General features: G+C 35.6%; 2 protein-coding genes, 1 long non-coding RNA gene and 1 other non-coding gene across 4 annotated transcripts; 3 read left to right on the top strand and 1 right to left on the bottom strand.

Moving 5' to 3' along the window:
• The first annotated feature begins 140 nt into the window (after positions 1-140).
• Positions 141-3,796, top strand: LOC140972353 (ATP-dependent DNA helicase DDM1-like). Its single transcript, XM_073434797.1, has 4 exons — positions 141-359; positions 970-1,544; positions 1,748-2,094; positions 2,195-3,796. The coding sequence occupies exons 2-4, from the start codon at positions 1,455-1,457 to the stop codon at positions 2,412-2,414; spliced, it is 657 nt and encodes a 218-aa protein (XP_073290898.1). The 5' UTR covers positions 141-359; positions 970-1,454; the 3' UTR covers positions 2,415-3,796.
• Positions 3,797-5,489: 1,693 nt separating this feature from the next.
• LOC140974283 (uncharacterized) lies at positions 5,490-7,335 on the top strand. The gene is made up of 2 exons (XR_012174753.1): positions 5,490-5,981; positions 6,945-7,335. It is a non-coding gene; the product is annotated as an uncharacterized lncRNA (long non-coding RNA).
• TRNAE-UUC (transfer RNA glutamic acid (anticodon UUC)) lies at positions 5,510-5,581 on the bottom strand. The gene has a single exon. It is a non-coding gene; the product is annotated as a tRNA-Glu (tRNA).
• A 5,022-nt stretch (positions 7,336-12,357) lies between the features above and the next one.
• Positions 12,358-14,719, top strand: LOC140974282 (SCARECROW-LIKE protein 7-like). The gene has a single exon (XM_073437654.1). It carries the CDS (start codon positions 12,533-12,535, stop codon positions 14,312-14,314), a length of 1,782 nt encoding a protein of 593 aa, XP_073293755.1. The 5' UTR covers positions 12,358-12,532; the 3' UTR covers positions 14,315-14,719.
• The last annotated feature ends 1,025 nt before the right edge of the window (positions 14,720-15,744 follow it).

Below are 15,744 nucleotides of genomic sequence, written 5' to 3'. Positions count from 1 at the left end.
AATTGTTAGACGATTGTCAAATTTATCTAACATACATTCATATATTACGTATTACGTCACAAATTTTCTAACATACATTCATATGAATGTATAAATTTTTCTAACATACATTCATATATTACATATTATGTTTTCTTTTTCTTTTCTTTATTTTTGTTTTTGAAAGGGAATATCTGTGATTGGACTTTGGAGTACCGATTGCAGCAAAAAGGGGATCTTCACTTTTTAAAGTGAAGTTTTTGATCTGGCATTTGTTTTTATTGCGAAGTACCTAGGTTTTGTTTGGGCCTATCTCCAAGAATTAGGAATGTTGATAAAATGCTAAAATATTGGAAAAAGACATTTTATTTAACGACCATGTTTTGATACTTTTGAAAATTTGAATCAAATTTATAGTTTGAATCAAAATTATATCTCATGAATGTGAGAATGTCTTTTGGCTCTCCACATTATTGAGTTAGTTGTGGTTCATTATTGTGGAAGTGTATTTTGACTTTCCACATTCTTGAGTTAATTGGAGACTTTTGACTCTTAATATTCTTGAGTTAATGAGAAGATTAATCTTGTATTACTCTTGTGTGCATTTTGGGGCTTATAAATAGTGTGTTTATTTTCTCATTTCAAATACATGAAAATCTTATCTTTCAAGCATTTTCTTGCATTTCATATTGTTAGCTTTCTATTTGTACTCCGTTAAATTTCGGTGATAAAGTAAAGGTATGTTTTCAGTTCGCCGTAGTAGTGTCTCGTGCTAAGTCACTGCTGGTTGTTCCGTTGTATCCTGAGAAACAGACGTCCAAGACAATCCTCGAAGCACATACATGAGGCGACAAATCTGTTTTAAGGACACAGTATTTCGTACAAACCTCGGTTTGGTTTACTTTAAGCTTTGTTCTACTGTGTTTCTTCACCATTTAGTTCACTGTTTTTACGAAAAATATATTGTACTTTACCGTTCGATATGTCTAGCAATAGATACGACTTTGTTATGTGTACCGTCTACTTGAGTTTCCCATGCATTAGGTTCTCGTTCAACTGTGCACCAAAATTTTGGAGATGAAGTCATCCTATTCTTTCTTGACCTTATTAACGTTCTTCTGGCTTCACTCCTTGATACTAATACGAATTGAAGGACTGCAAGGAGAACCTTGCCGATAAAGTGAAGTTAGAAGATTCTTATCTTGTTTTAAATGCCATGGAAGAGGAAGAGAAGTTAGAGGAAGAGCAGCTGAAAGAAGAATGGGAAATGGCAAATGAGCCTAAAAAGGAACCTCATTTAAATGAACCCCAGTTCACTAAACTGGACGAGTTTTTAACTCAGACACAACTTTACTCAGAGTTTCTACTGGAAAAAATGAATGAGATTACAAGGTTTCTTTATTGCGAGAATCTTGGAATGTGAATTATGTTAATTGTTTGTTATTTTTATCTAATTGGTTTTTCGATATGGTAGGATGGGTGGGTCAGAGGACAATGGTGAAACTTCTTCGGAAGGCAAGAGAATCTGCGGTTCCAAAAGAAAAGCTGGTTCAAGATATAGCAATGTAACATATTTTTTTACATCTTCCTTTAGATTTTCAAGAATTTAAAATTGAGTGTTGTCCTGTTGAAGTTGTGCAACCAATTAATTCATGAACTTGTTTTGACTGGTTTATACCGTGTTGATATGAGATTCATTATGTGTCTAATATTGTTTTAATTTAATTATTTTTCTCCATTTCACCTAATAACAATTGTGCATTCATAGAGGAAGGCTAAAAGAGATGTTGCAGCCATGCTTACGAGATCTAATGATGATGGTTCTGCTGAAGATTTGGCCCTTACAGATGAAGAGAGAGCCGAGAAAGAACAGGCCAAACTGATACCTTTGTTGACTGGTGGAAAGTTGAAATCTTATCAAATTAAAGGTCTGAAGTGGATGATCTCTTTGTGGCAAAATGGACTAAACGGGATCCTCGCTGATCAGATGGGACTCGGGAAAACAATTCACACTATTCCGTTCCTTTCACACCTCAAAGGAAATGGATTGAATGGATCTTATTTGATTATTGCTCATCTCTCCACCCTCTCTAATTGGTTGAGTGAAATAGAGAGGTACTTGACTGTTATTTTCTGCCTTTGGAGATGCCTCAGTATGTTCTATTTTGAAGCTTGTATGATTGATATTATATGGTCATTTCATCCAATTAATTAGGTTTTCACCCTCTCTGAATGCAATAATTTACCACGGTGATAAGAAAGCAAGGGCTGAAATTGTTAGAAAGTACATGCCTAGGACAATAGGTCCCAATTTTCCTATCATCGTTACTTCTAACGAAGTCGCTCTAAGTGATGCAAGAAGATATTTGAGGCATTACAGCTGGAAATACCTCGTTGTTCACTTGTGCCAAAATCTACACTTGCCAACTCTGTAGGTGACTATAGACCAATCTCATGTTGCAACGTATTCTACAAGATCATATCTAAAATACTAGCCAACCGACTATGTAAAGTCTTGGGTGTGCTTATAAATGATGCTCAAACGGCGTTCATTAAAGACAGATCAATTGTGTATGGCACAAGAACTCTTCAGGAAATACAACAGAAAGACAACTTCTCCGAGATGCATTATGAAAATGACCTCCAGAAAGCTTATGACACCGTTCATTGGGACTTCTTGGCTGAAGCTTTGCGATTATTGGAATTCCTTGAAATTTTCTCGTCTTGGATCATGGAATATGTGTCCACCACTTCGTTTTCAGTGTCAATCAATGGACAATTACATGGCTTTTTCTCTGGGAAGAGAGGCTTTCGACAAGGAGATCCGTTATCACCCTACTTGTTTGCTATCTGTCTTCTGATGTTTTCGAGATCATTATCTACTGCAGCTTGTTCACCTGACTTTAATTATCATCCAAAATGTGAGCCACTGCGGATTACACACTTAGCGTATGCATATGACCTCTTGTTATTTTCTAAAGGTGATATTGGAAGCGTGAGCATAATAGTTGATAGTCTGAAGGAGTTTAGTGACAGAGCGGGACTCTTTGCTAATGTACAGAAGTCTAACATATACATTGCGGGTTTATCAAGCACAGAAAAAGATGAAATATATTAAATCGATCAGGTTTTCGCTTAGGTTCTTTTACTTTCAGATATCTCGGCATCCACTGTCACCCTCCAAATAGAGAATATCAGACCACTCCCCATTACTTGATAAGCTTTCGAGCACAATTAATGCGTGGCCTTGAAACTCTCTTTCGCATGCAAGCAGATTGGAACTTATCCGATGAGTGCTCCAGGGAGTAGAATGATACTGGATGTCTATCTTGCCATTGCTGGATGGAGTGATTGTGAAAATATATGGTTTATGTCGTTTTTTTTTTTTGTCCTCAAAACACCCTTCCATTTCCTGGAAAAAAAATTTGTAGACCTATTGAAAGCGGAGGGTTGGGACTTCGTGATCTTAGAGCTTGGAACAAAGCACTTCTCTCTAAGGTGCTTTGGAACATACATGAGAAAAAAGACACCTTGTGGATCAAATGGGTTAACCACTATTACTTCAACGACTTTTGGAGATGGAAACCTAAGCGAGATGACTCACCTCTGTTGAAACTTTTGGTTAACATCCGAGATAAGCTAACTACGGGTATGGGCTCGACTGAGGAAGCGAAGACTACGCTGAGTGGTTGGAACGAGGGAACAAATTCTCTTCTTAAAGCATATCTTTGGTTCTCCCCTAATCCACTAATCTGGCAATGGAAACCGCTGGTTTGGAAAAGAAATATCATCCTAAAGCACATATTTTCTTTGTGGTTATTCGTGTTGGGGAATTACACCCCCGAAGCGATGCCGATCACGATGATAATATAGTACCCAAAACTTGCGGAATAAAATAACCAACAAGAACACAAAGATTTACGTGGTTCACCCAATATAGGCTACGTCCACGGAGCACTGCAACTTTTATAACTGGAAGAAATATTACAACAAGTGTATACACCAATACACTCAATATTTCTCACACTCCCAACCCGAGTATACCGAGAAAATAATTTCTCTAACTCACACAAGGAGAATTCCCGCACTCAAGAAAAAATACACTCTTTTTTTCTATGCACTCTCTTTTTATCAAAGCTAAAAAGCTTATGATTTTGGGATACAATAACTGAAGGAATTGAGCTCTATTTATAACTAATTCCTTCGTCCAGCTTTTTAAAATCAATCGATGTGGGAAAAGATTTTATTATTATTTTATTTAATCTGGGTCCCACCACATTAAATAAAATCTTACCTAACAATTCGCTCATCGAAAATTCCTCACTAAAGACCGTCAACCATATGTATTAGTTAAGGGTTGTGTCCTTTGCAATCAATATGTGGAATCTTTTGACCATTTGTTCTTTCGATGCCCACTTACAAAGGAGGTGTGGAATAGAGTGGTTGGGATTAAAGAATACATTGGGTTCAGCTACTGCCTTACTTGCAGCTTTAAGAAGTACTTACCGAGGTTCATCTAGAGTTGCAAAGATGAGAATTGTAGCCATCGCAGCTACAATTTATTTCATTTGGGACATGCGAAATCGTAAATTGTTTGATGATGATATGGTGCCCTGTGATAGGGTTGTTAGGAAAATTCAGATTGCTTGGCATACAAATTGCGGTCATGTAGGTTTGGATCTTCATTGTTGAAGATATCTTATGTGCAAATTATGTGCTGGCTATCGGGGTATGCCCCCGTGTACTTGTATCCGGAACCCCGGGGTGTGCCCCGTGTACTTGTAACTTTGTTTCTTTTAACATTGTTTCCCAAACTGGTTATACCAACTAGAAAACGGGATGCTCCAAGAGGTTTTCCATGGATGTTGAAAAACACTCCGGAAACTCCGATGACATAGATGGACCTACTAGGTCAATCTGGACTCCACACTTTCACATATTGGGTTCCGATACTAGTCACTAGTTTCTGCTTCTCTAGCATCTACACCTTAATGATTCAAATTTTCGTGCGCTTGGGTGGATCATTGCTCATGTCCAGTGCTCGCGACTTGCTGTTATTGGATACCATAATCTTACGGCTTGCATCGATGGAACTATGGAATATATTTGCGTTCTTGCTAGATTTTGATGTATAAGAAGTATGACATATTGTTGTGATGGTTGTGTGCAGCTACGTCCTTATTTTATGCATTATATTGTAAATTTCGAATTCGATCATTTAGTTGACATAACCACTTTCCACTTTATATATCCAGTGTATATGTAAAAAATTATATTTATCTTTTAATGGAAATATTTTCATTAAAAAAATAAATAAAAAAATAGAAGGTGGTGGTTCTAGAAGCACGAGTGCTAGTAGCTGCAGTAGGTACTCAACATTAGAGCCGCGTAGTGTAGTATTTAGTTTAGCGTACGTGGGGTGCCACTGGCGCTAAATCTTGCCATTTCTGATTCAATTTACATGCTTCTCGATACACTGGTTGAGGTTAAACACAAAATAACTTAATTATTGTGTTGAATCCAAAAAAGGTTCCATTGCCGGGAATCGAACCCGGGTCTCCTGGGTGAAAGCCAGATATCCTAACCGCTGGACGACAATGGAATATCGTGGTGTTTTGATAAACACTTGTTTATTAAAATACTTAACACTTTCATTCCTTTCCCTTCTAAGGTTCCATTTTTTGGCAGGCCGGAAACGAACGGTTTCCCAAAACCCCACTCCTAATTGGCAAAGAAAAAACCTAATTCCAATCTGAAAATCATCGTTTCCGCAAAAATCACAAGTCGATTGAGGATTATTAACCTGCGGAATCTGCTCTCTGTGATCCCATTTCAGTTCGATTGGACACTGTTATCGGGCAGGATTGGGATCTTGTTAGGTGGATCAACTCCATGATAACTCGGTCGAAGCTGGTGGAGCAACTGAGAGATTACCAGATCCGATCTCAGCGCAAGTGGCCGGTTCTCACTGTCTTCTCTCCCAAACCCGCTCTCTCCACCAGGTAATTTCATGCTTTTGCTCTTTGTTGTGTTTCATAATTAACCTGCATATATTATATTTTGGTAAATCGGTGATTATGTTTGTGAATTTTTTATGTTCTATGTTCGTTCATACAATTGCAATTTTATCCCATGGGGGTTTACTGGTAGTGTTTCCGTATTATTAACATTAAATTCGAAATGACTGGAATTTTATTAAATTCCTGAATTGAAGCGACATTCAAGACTATAGGCGAAAAGATGCAAGTTTTTCTTTGTTCAGAATGGGAATCTTGAATTGACTGTGCACATGGTTTTGAATTATATTATATTTAGGATCACTGCTTTTATTGAGAGAAACAATGGTGGGGAGCTAGAACTCAATGCGATTTCTCATGCATAATGTAAACAAGCTATTTGTCTGGATAGTGTAAAATTTTGGTCTCCGTCTCACTTTTGAAAATACATAAAGATTTTAATGCTCAGCCATATCTCAAAGAACCATTTGAAGACTTTATACTGTAATGAAATTGTGGATGCAGCCTATGGTGAATGGTGCATTAAAAGTTGAAACTATTTGTTATTACTTTTGGTTTATCGATCTGAATTGTTTCTTCCAGCAATCAAGTTGCTATACTGCTCGGCACTCGGCCTCCTGGTTAATTTTCGATCGCTTTAAACTTAAACAGTTGTATATGTGTGGAAAAGGAAATATCTAGTGTATGCTTGCTGTTGGGTTTGAGAGACCAAATGCATAGATTCAATTATTCAAATAGTGGATTTGCTTGATCTGCGTGACTTTCTTTCAGTTCATGGTGAACAATATTTCAGTAATATAACAAGCTCTGTAACCGTGTAAAGACACTAACTCTTTTCCATCTTTATCCTTTATGTTTTACTCCCTTCTTTCCTTGTTTTTATTTAGTTCATAATGCCATCAAATATTTCTTCAGTTATTTCACTGTGTTGTTTTTACACTTTCTCAGGACTGATGTTGCGGTGTCTATATTTTGGGCCTTGCTCTTTATTGTACTTCTAGTTTCCTCGTATAGTACCCTCTGGTTGAAATTTTACTGGATTTCCTTCATTATCATGTGCCTTGGCATCCTTATTCCTATACGTTTGAGAATTTTGCGGCAGTCGCTTGCAAGAAAAAGGGATAGAAGATTGTTGCTACCTTTATCCATGTGAATGTTCTCAACTATTACTGGGCAATAGACACTTATTTAACTACTGTAAACAGAGGTTTCGCTTCTTGGGAAGCCCACTCTGCAAGCTCATTATTATTGATTTGCTGACTTCTAATATTGGTAGGGCTCTTTCCGACCCTTTTCTCGTTGAATTTATACCAGAGCAATCTAGAGTTGCTGGGGAAAAGCACAACAAAAGCTTGTACTGTCGCTCAAGTGATTAGAAACTCTCTTGTACTCATTTTCCAGTAGTGGGAATAACTAACCCCCAATTGAGTTGTTCATTGCTTCACCATCTCCTGACCTTATTGTAAATATTGACTGAACCAGGCACTTTTTTACTCCAGATGAACTCAACATGAACGTAGGGAAATACCAAGGTTACCAAGCATCTGATATGGTAAAGAAGAGCCTTCGGGTTCTGCAGAGAAAAAAAACTATTTTTGCATTCCAATGTTTAGCTAAAAGTCGGGCTCAAGAGCAGATCTGTTCGATTTTATGTCCTGAAAAAACTAGTTAGTTTCTCGTAGATGTTCGTAGGGAAGAGATACATNGAACATATACATTTATTAAAAATTTCATATTTATTTTTTCCCTAATTATTTTATTTTTTCAATGAAAAGAAAAGAGGGAAGTTAGGCTTTAATGGTGCGAGTACGCTTTAATTAATTCATATTTATTTTTTCCCTACAAAAATATCGTATGTATATATATATATAGATACCTATTTATTTTATTTTTTCAATGAAAAGAAAAGATGAAAGTTGGCTTTAATGGTGCGAGTACGCTTTAATTAAAGTAATACAACAAAAACTACACAAATAATCCTAACAAAATCTGTTTTAATTAAAAAAAATCGATATCGAATGACCATAGAATAATCTCGATGTTATGTCGTCGTACACGATTTATTATTATTTTGACGGATAAGGTTTTTATATGTTTTCCGCATAATGGAAGTGAACTATTGATTATTATTTATTTATATGATTTTTCTCAAATGAGTAAAAAAACCATGTTAATTTATTTAGGTGTCAAAGTCTTTACTGCCGCTTTGGGCTTATGCCAAAATTGTTTTCAGATTGCTTTTATTTCTTTTTGCGCTTTATTACGTATATTTTTAACAGTGGGCCCTAAAGTTTGGCCTTTATCCTTTTAATCTACTTGATGTGGGCCATAGAGGCTTGATGTAGCCCACTAAGCCCAAACCGGCCAACATAAAAGGGCCCTTGATCTAGGAAAACCGGGCCCACCTTCCTCTTTTTAACCTCTCATCTTCTACAAACTTCGCTTCAATTTATATTGCTAACATTTTGTTTATATAAATAGCCTATATATACACACACATAAAATTCTATATTATTTAAAAGAATTATTTAAAATAAGTAATATTGGTAATTTAAATGTGTGTATAAGAATACTGTTTAATTATTCTGCAATAATTACAACGAATATATGATAAATCACTTCTAAAAAATCTTTTTCTTTCTCACTTTTTTATATTATTCGTGACTTGTTCATTTCCCTCATTGTTTGAATATAAATCTCGAATGAAGTTAAAATACCTAAAAAATAATATTTGGTATTCAACATAAAATATTTTCATGATGTGTGTAGTTTACAAGCTAATGCATATTCCGTGTTTACTCAGTACACACTCGATTACTTGTATAACTACAAAAATTTATGGAATACCATATAAATTACATTTTTTAAAATATAGTTTCTAATTTTTTTATGTATTGAGTAGCTTATACTAATCTAAACGTGATAAAACCAACCATATTATAATTAATAGGATAAATTGCGTAGAGGGCACGAAGTGTGAAATAGGTATCGGGTCAGGTTACCTTTTTCCCAATTAACCCTTTCCACCTCATTTCTGTGACATTTTTGACCCGGCCCAAACGGGGGCCCACTAAGCTCCACTTTGTCTACGTGTCGATCTACTATTCCTCTAGCACGCTTCCCGTTCCAACGGAAAACGAAGCAGGCAGATCTCACCGTTCGATCCCGACCAACGGCCAAGATCAAATATTTTCAAAACCTCGATAATTTTTCAATCAAAAAATATAAATCACCCTGATGACGTCATTAGACGTACGGGTGACGCAGCAGTGGGGCACCACAACGCAGTTACTGCACTGAAGCACTGTGTCCCCCCGTTCGGGCCGGGAGAACCTATGGGACGAAAACTGAATGAGACCACGTCATCGTCAGTCATCTTTGAAGGTGCTAAGAAATCTATTGGTGACCACACATCGGACTAGTACGATGTACGATATATTATACATAAATATATCTATTTAGTTATATTTTAAATTTTCATCTTACCTTTTATTAACTTGATGACTGATACAATAACTTATAAACCACGATCCAATAAAAACACATAGCAAATCATGAACGATAAATTCGTTCGAAAAAATGTCGGTAATATATGCTAGGTAACATTTGAGTTAACGCAACTGTTATATATAATTATATTATATAATTTTTATATTCAATATTTAGCATGAAATTGTTTTATTTTAGAGTTGAGAGAGAAATTTGTTAAATCGGTTCTCTGATATGAAATCTGGTTGTAAATTTAGAACCTACTTTTGTGTATGATTTTGAACATCTTTAGTTAGGGGTGTCAATCGAGTCGATTGGGTCGGGTTTCGGGTCAACTCGCGAAATTTTTTTATTTTTTTCCCAACCCGAACCCGAAGCAACCCGAAAACCCCCAACCCAAACACGAACACGTCTAACCCGACTCAACCCGTCTAACCCGAATTTTTTTATTTTTATTTTTAAAATTAATGAAAAAAATTCGAAAAATTAAAAAATAATAGTAATATTTTAATTTAAACACATAATAACAAAATTTTCTATTTAAATTTGAAAGTTTAATGATAGAAAATTAAAAGTATATTTACTAAATTAAATAAAAAATTGTTAAAAAAATACAAATAAATATTAAATGATGAAAATTTATCATATAAATATACAATAAATTTTGTTCAAACATACAATATATAAAAATATAGGTAATATTTTCAAAAAAAAAAAGTTTTCGGGTCAACCCGCGACCCAACCCGAAACCCGTCTAACTTAGTACCAACCCGAACCCACCCAACCCGAACCCGAAAAACCCCAACCCGAACCTGATTTTTTTCGTGTTAGGTCGTGTCGGGTTGACGGGTCGGGTCGCATTTTGACACCCCTATCATTAGTGATATAAATTAATGGAATAGTTGGCTCTAAATTTCAACTAAAGTTTGCGATTTTCTTTTGAATTTGACTCGATTTGAAAACTTTTACCAAGTTTATGGATACTCTTTTGTGACTAGTTTTTTTTTTATCAGGTCATTTAGCGTGTTATATAATATAATTCATATTCATTGTTTTCCGAACATGTAACTCACCCTACACCAACACAAAACATTACGCAATCTTAAAACATGAGCGAATATTATCATTTTGACTATGAACATATTATTTTAAAATATATAACTGTGTCACGAGTCAATTTTGTGAAACAATTCATCAATTTTGGTCACTCATTAAAAATAATAATTTTTATTATAAATATGAGTAATGTTGACTTATTTCATAAATAAAGATATTTGAAACCATATAATAAGAATGATACTATTTGAAAATATATATGTGTAAAAAAAATTTGTTTCCACTATGAGATTTAGTAAAAAATCAAGGGACAAAACAAAACATATTATGTTGTCAAAATTATCTATTTTATAATATTGAATTATTGAGTAGCATGAACTCGAATTAACATATATTATGAAGTAACTCACGTGTACTGTCACATCATATTATGGGTGATGTTCTTTGTGCCACCTTATACAGTTATACATTATTATACATCATATTTTATGAATACATTTATTAAAAAGAAATAAATTATAAAATTGGAGTGTAAATGATATTTATTATAATTATTTTTTTATGATTATAGAAACATGTCCTCGCTGTCTTTCGATGGGAACTAAATAAATTTTCGAACTAAAACTTGTAAATGATGTTAGACAATTAAACTGTACATACAAATCATGTACGAAAAATTCGTTTGAAAAAATATTGGTAAGAAAATCAGTAGAATTTATTTTCTTATCTTGTGTTTGATTGGCTTGATAGAATTGATAATTCAATTCACTATCGTATTTGATTGTAATTTTTTGCATTCATTATTTATATTAATTTAATCAAATAATTGAATTAAATTTAAAATATTATCATGTATACCTTTCTTTCATTTATATTAATTGGAAAAACAAAAATTGTGATATATCATTAATTTAAAATTTAATCAATCAAATCAAATATATTATTTATTCAATACAATTTAACATCCTACTCGAATATTTTTACCATCACAACATTATCAATATATATGGATAATTATATTTTTTATCATGTAATTTTTTTTTTCATATTTAGCCCTATTAAAAATAAATTTGTTATTTTAGTCATGTAACTTGTATTTTATTCTATTTTTTGCGATGTTAATGATGAATTTTTCATTTTTAGTCTTATAATTTGCATTTTTGGTCATGTTAAGGATGAATTTGTATTTTTAGTCTTGTAATTTGTATGTTTTTTTATTTTTTTAATCGAAATCTGTCGTGTTTTATTTCAAATGATATTCTGAAAAAACACAACGTTTATGCAAGTTTACTTCCAAAAATTCATGTCAGCATCCACGTTGGCTACATAAACAATTTGTAGACACGACACACTCTAATGAAAAATACCAAAAAAGAAAAAAAAAACATAACTAAAAATTCAAATTCACTATTAACATGACCAAAAATAAAAATATGTTAATTATATAATTACAAATATAAATTTTCCTTTATCTATATAATCATATCCAATTAAACAAACTAATTGATGTAATTGATAAGAGAAATATGAATTATTAAACCAATTATCATACTATACATCAAACATGATAGAATAGTTAATTAAATTGTATAAAGTCTAAAATTAATAGATATCACTCTTTTTTTTTCTTTTTTTTCCTAGGGAAGTCTAATATGATCAATACTTACCTTCCAATTTAAATTTGACATTGATCTTATTTTTAATTATAAATATTTAAACGTGAGATATTTTAATAATCTAATATAATAATATAATATAATATAATGCTTACGAGAGAGAGGAATTCCTTAAATTATTTGTTCACAGTCCCCCTTCTCACTCTTTAAATTTCAGCAGTACTTCCCATCAGCTCTCCCTCCCTCCCTCCCTTCTCCATCCCTTCAAATTTCAATGTATTTTCATACTCATCTCCTAAATTTTCTTGCACTTTTTCTCTAGTAATCTGCGGATAATCCAATATTTTCTAAGATTCGGTGAAGAAGGGTTTTACTATGGCATACATGTGTACGGACAGCGGGAATCTGATGGCCATTGCGCAGCAAGTGATTCAGCAGAAGCAGCAGCAGCAACAGGAGCAGGAACAGCAGCAAGTGCTGCAGCAGCAGCAGCAGTTCCTCAACCCTTTCTGCCTCAGCCCATGGCAAGGGACCAGTTCCGCCGTCGCAGTTCAACACCATGCTCAGGCTTCAGCATCTCTCAGCTATGGGTTTCTCGACCCGTTTGGTGTCTCACCGGAGACGACCGAATCTGGGTTTCAGTTTCCCAGCTTGGAACACCAATCCACAACAGGGTTCAGGTTTTCGGATTTGTGCGGCGGTCCGGGGGGCGATTTTGAATCGGAAGAGTGGATGGAGAGCTTAATTGGCGGCGGGGATTCGACGGAGAGCTCTAATCTTCGGACGGATTGCGACACGTGGCGGCCCGGTTCTGACTTTACCGCTCACATATATGATCCAAATACGTTCCCGAGTCGACTCGGCTCTAACTCATCTCCGCCATCCGATCCTGCCCGAGTTACCTTCTCCAAACCCACCTCTGCCTTCCCGCATTCTTCCGTCGTGAAAGAAAAGAAACCAGTAATCCCTGAAGAAGACGTCGTAGTGGCTGGCGATTGTAATACTGTTGCTTCCACTAGTTCCCCTGAAATCTTCCCCAAAGGGAAGCCATATCTTAAAGCTTTATTAGACTGCGCTCGTCTCTCTGATTCAGACCCAGAAAAGGCGATGAAATCACTTGTACGACTCAGGGATTCGGTTTTCCAGCACGGCGATCCTCTCGAGCGAGTATCGTACTATTTCTCCGGGGCCCTTTACAGTAGAATCTCGCCTCGACGTGTAAAAGCTGCCACAGTTAGTGATACTACCTGTGAAGAGTTCACTTCGTCGTACAAAGCCCTTAATGATGCCTGCCCTAACTCTAAATTCGCCCATTTTACTGCAAACCAAGCAATTTTAGAAGCCACTGAGAAAGCCAAGAAAATCCATGTAGTGGATTTCGGGATTGTTCAGGGAGTTCAGTGGGCTGCCTTTCTGCAGGCTTTGGCGACAAGACCGGCGGGGAAGCCTGAAAGGATTCGACTTTCGGGAATACCGGCCGCTGCTATTGGGCATACTCAGGCGGCTTCACTTTTGGCTACCGGGAAGCGATTGGGAGACTTCGCCAAGCGTTTGGATTTGAATTTTGAGTTTGAACCTGTTTTGACACCGGTTCGGGAGCTGAAGGACTCGAGTTTCCGGGTTGAGCCGGATGAGGTAACTGCTGTGAATTTCATGCTTCAATTGTATAATTTACTTGACGACAGTGATGAGGGCGTAGAGACAGCCCTAAAGCTTGCAAAGTCATTGAATCCCAAGGTTGTAACTTTAGGTGAGTATGAAGTGAGCTTGAATCGTGTCGGGTTCTTGCCTCGTTTCAAGAATGCCCTCAAGTACTACACCGCTGTGTTTCAATCCCTGGACCAGAATATGGCTCGAGACTCACCCGAGCGCATCCAGGTTGAAAGATTGGTGCTTGGCCACAGAATAGTTGGAGTGGCTGGGCCGGAAGAACACAGAAGAGAGCGCATGGAAGATAAAGAAAGATGGAGGATTTTAATGGAGGGTGCCGGTTTTCAGCCATTAGTCTTCAGCCACTATGCACTTAGCCAGGCTAAAATACTTCTTTGGAATTACAGTTACAGCTCATTTTACAAGATTATTGAATCTTCTCCACCGGGGTTTCTTACTTTAGCTTGGAATGATGTTCCACTGCTCACTGTTTCTTCCTGGTGTTGATTGAATCAGGCTGAATTTTGTCGGTGTTTTTCACCCCCTGGTTAATTTTTTTGCATCCTTGGCGTGGAATCAGTAAAGAGAGATTGTTAATGAAGTCAGTTTGGATGAACCGTACTGCGTTAGTGTGTTTATCCTAGCGATGCATCAGTTGCAAGAGTAGATGAAATGCATCTTACTAATAGGTACAGAGTACTAGTTTTGAAGCTTTCGGGGGCCACCTCATTTTTCCACTGGTTTCAGTACGAATTTATGGTTAATTTACCGAAATGATTAGTGTTTGAGGGTTATTTTATCCTCTATTTTACAGTTTTAACTCATGGCGTAATTGTTTGTTCTGTAACATGACTAGTTGAAGACCAACTGTAACCGTGTATATGAATCTGAATTATTGGTGTTTCACACTAATCGGTCTCCTGCTTTTTAATATTTGAAGAACTGGAAAAATTGCATGAGTTACGTCCCGTGTTATGGCCAACCAATTGAAGAATCTAATTCCATATTCGAAGAAGAAAACCAATGTGTGGGAAGCATAATGGGGTTTCCGTGTTATGTTTGTGTAGTCTATTTTCTTGACGTGGGCATTTCTTTCAGGTCACTTGCACGTCTAGTGAAAGTCACACCACATGATATGTGTATATAATTTAGCAGCAGAAGAATGTCATTTTCTTTAAGGTTTTGGGTTTTCCAATGAGGTAGTCAGGTATAGACCCAAAAATGGGAAGAATGGCGCATTTTGGGCATTAGTGAACCAGTAAAGATCCAAGGGTAACACAGTGGTGGTTCCTTTGAGTTGCCATTTTATCCACGCCCATTAAGTAATACATAAATCTTAAGATAATTGGTTTTTGTATTTATTGTTGGTTTTGCTAGGGTAGAGGCATTTGGATAGAGTGTAGATTACTGGTTGGTGAAAAAGCACTTATTATTGTCTCAGGTTGAGGATGCAACAAGGACTGTACAAACTGAAAATTATGTACACGCTGTTGTGTGTGTATAAACTGACACTTCGAAATCAGTCTTCCAGTTCCAGAGTCCTTAATAGTACACTTCTAAAATACAAGTTATCTTGTTAGGAAAATTATTTAGAAAATATAAGGTAAACCTTTTTAACCAAAATATGTAATGTTTTTACCTAGGTGGAAACAGTTTCTCTCTAAAAAAAATTGTCCACTCAATTTTGTCGCTTTATTTAGACGGTCGGACTAAAATATTATTATATTATATAAAATATTAACATAATATAATAAATAATATATTTTAAACTTTAAAAATTTATATAAATAGACAGTGTATATATATATATATATATATTAAATTTAAGTTTTTAAAAATTAAGTTCCGAACCAGTCATCCTCAAACACAAAAATGGGCGAGTAACAAAGGAAAAATCACGACTGGTTTCATCCATAATTCTTACCCCGTATTATTTC

This window comes from Primulina huaijiensis, chromosome 3 (assembly GCF_012295235.1).
Source record: "Primulina huaijiensis isolate GDHJ02 chromosome 3, ASM1229523v2, whole genome shotgun sequence".
Taxonomy (NCBI): domain Eukaryota; kingdom Viridiplantae; phylum Streptophyta; class Magnoliopsida; order Lamiales; family Gesneriaceae; genus Primulina; species Primulina huaijiensis.
The sequence above is the reverse complement of the archived record's forward strand: the minus strand, read 5'-3'. Positions and strand labels throughout refer to the sequence as shown.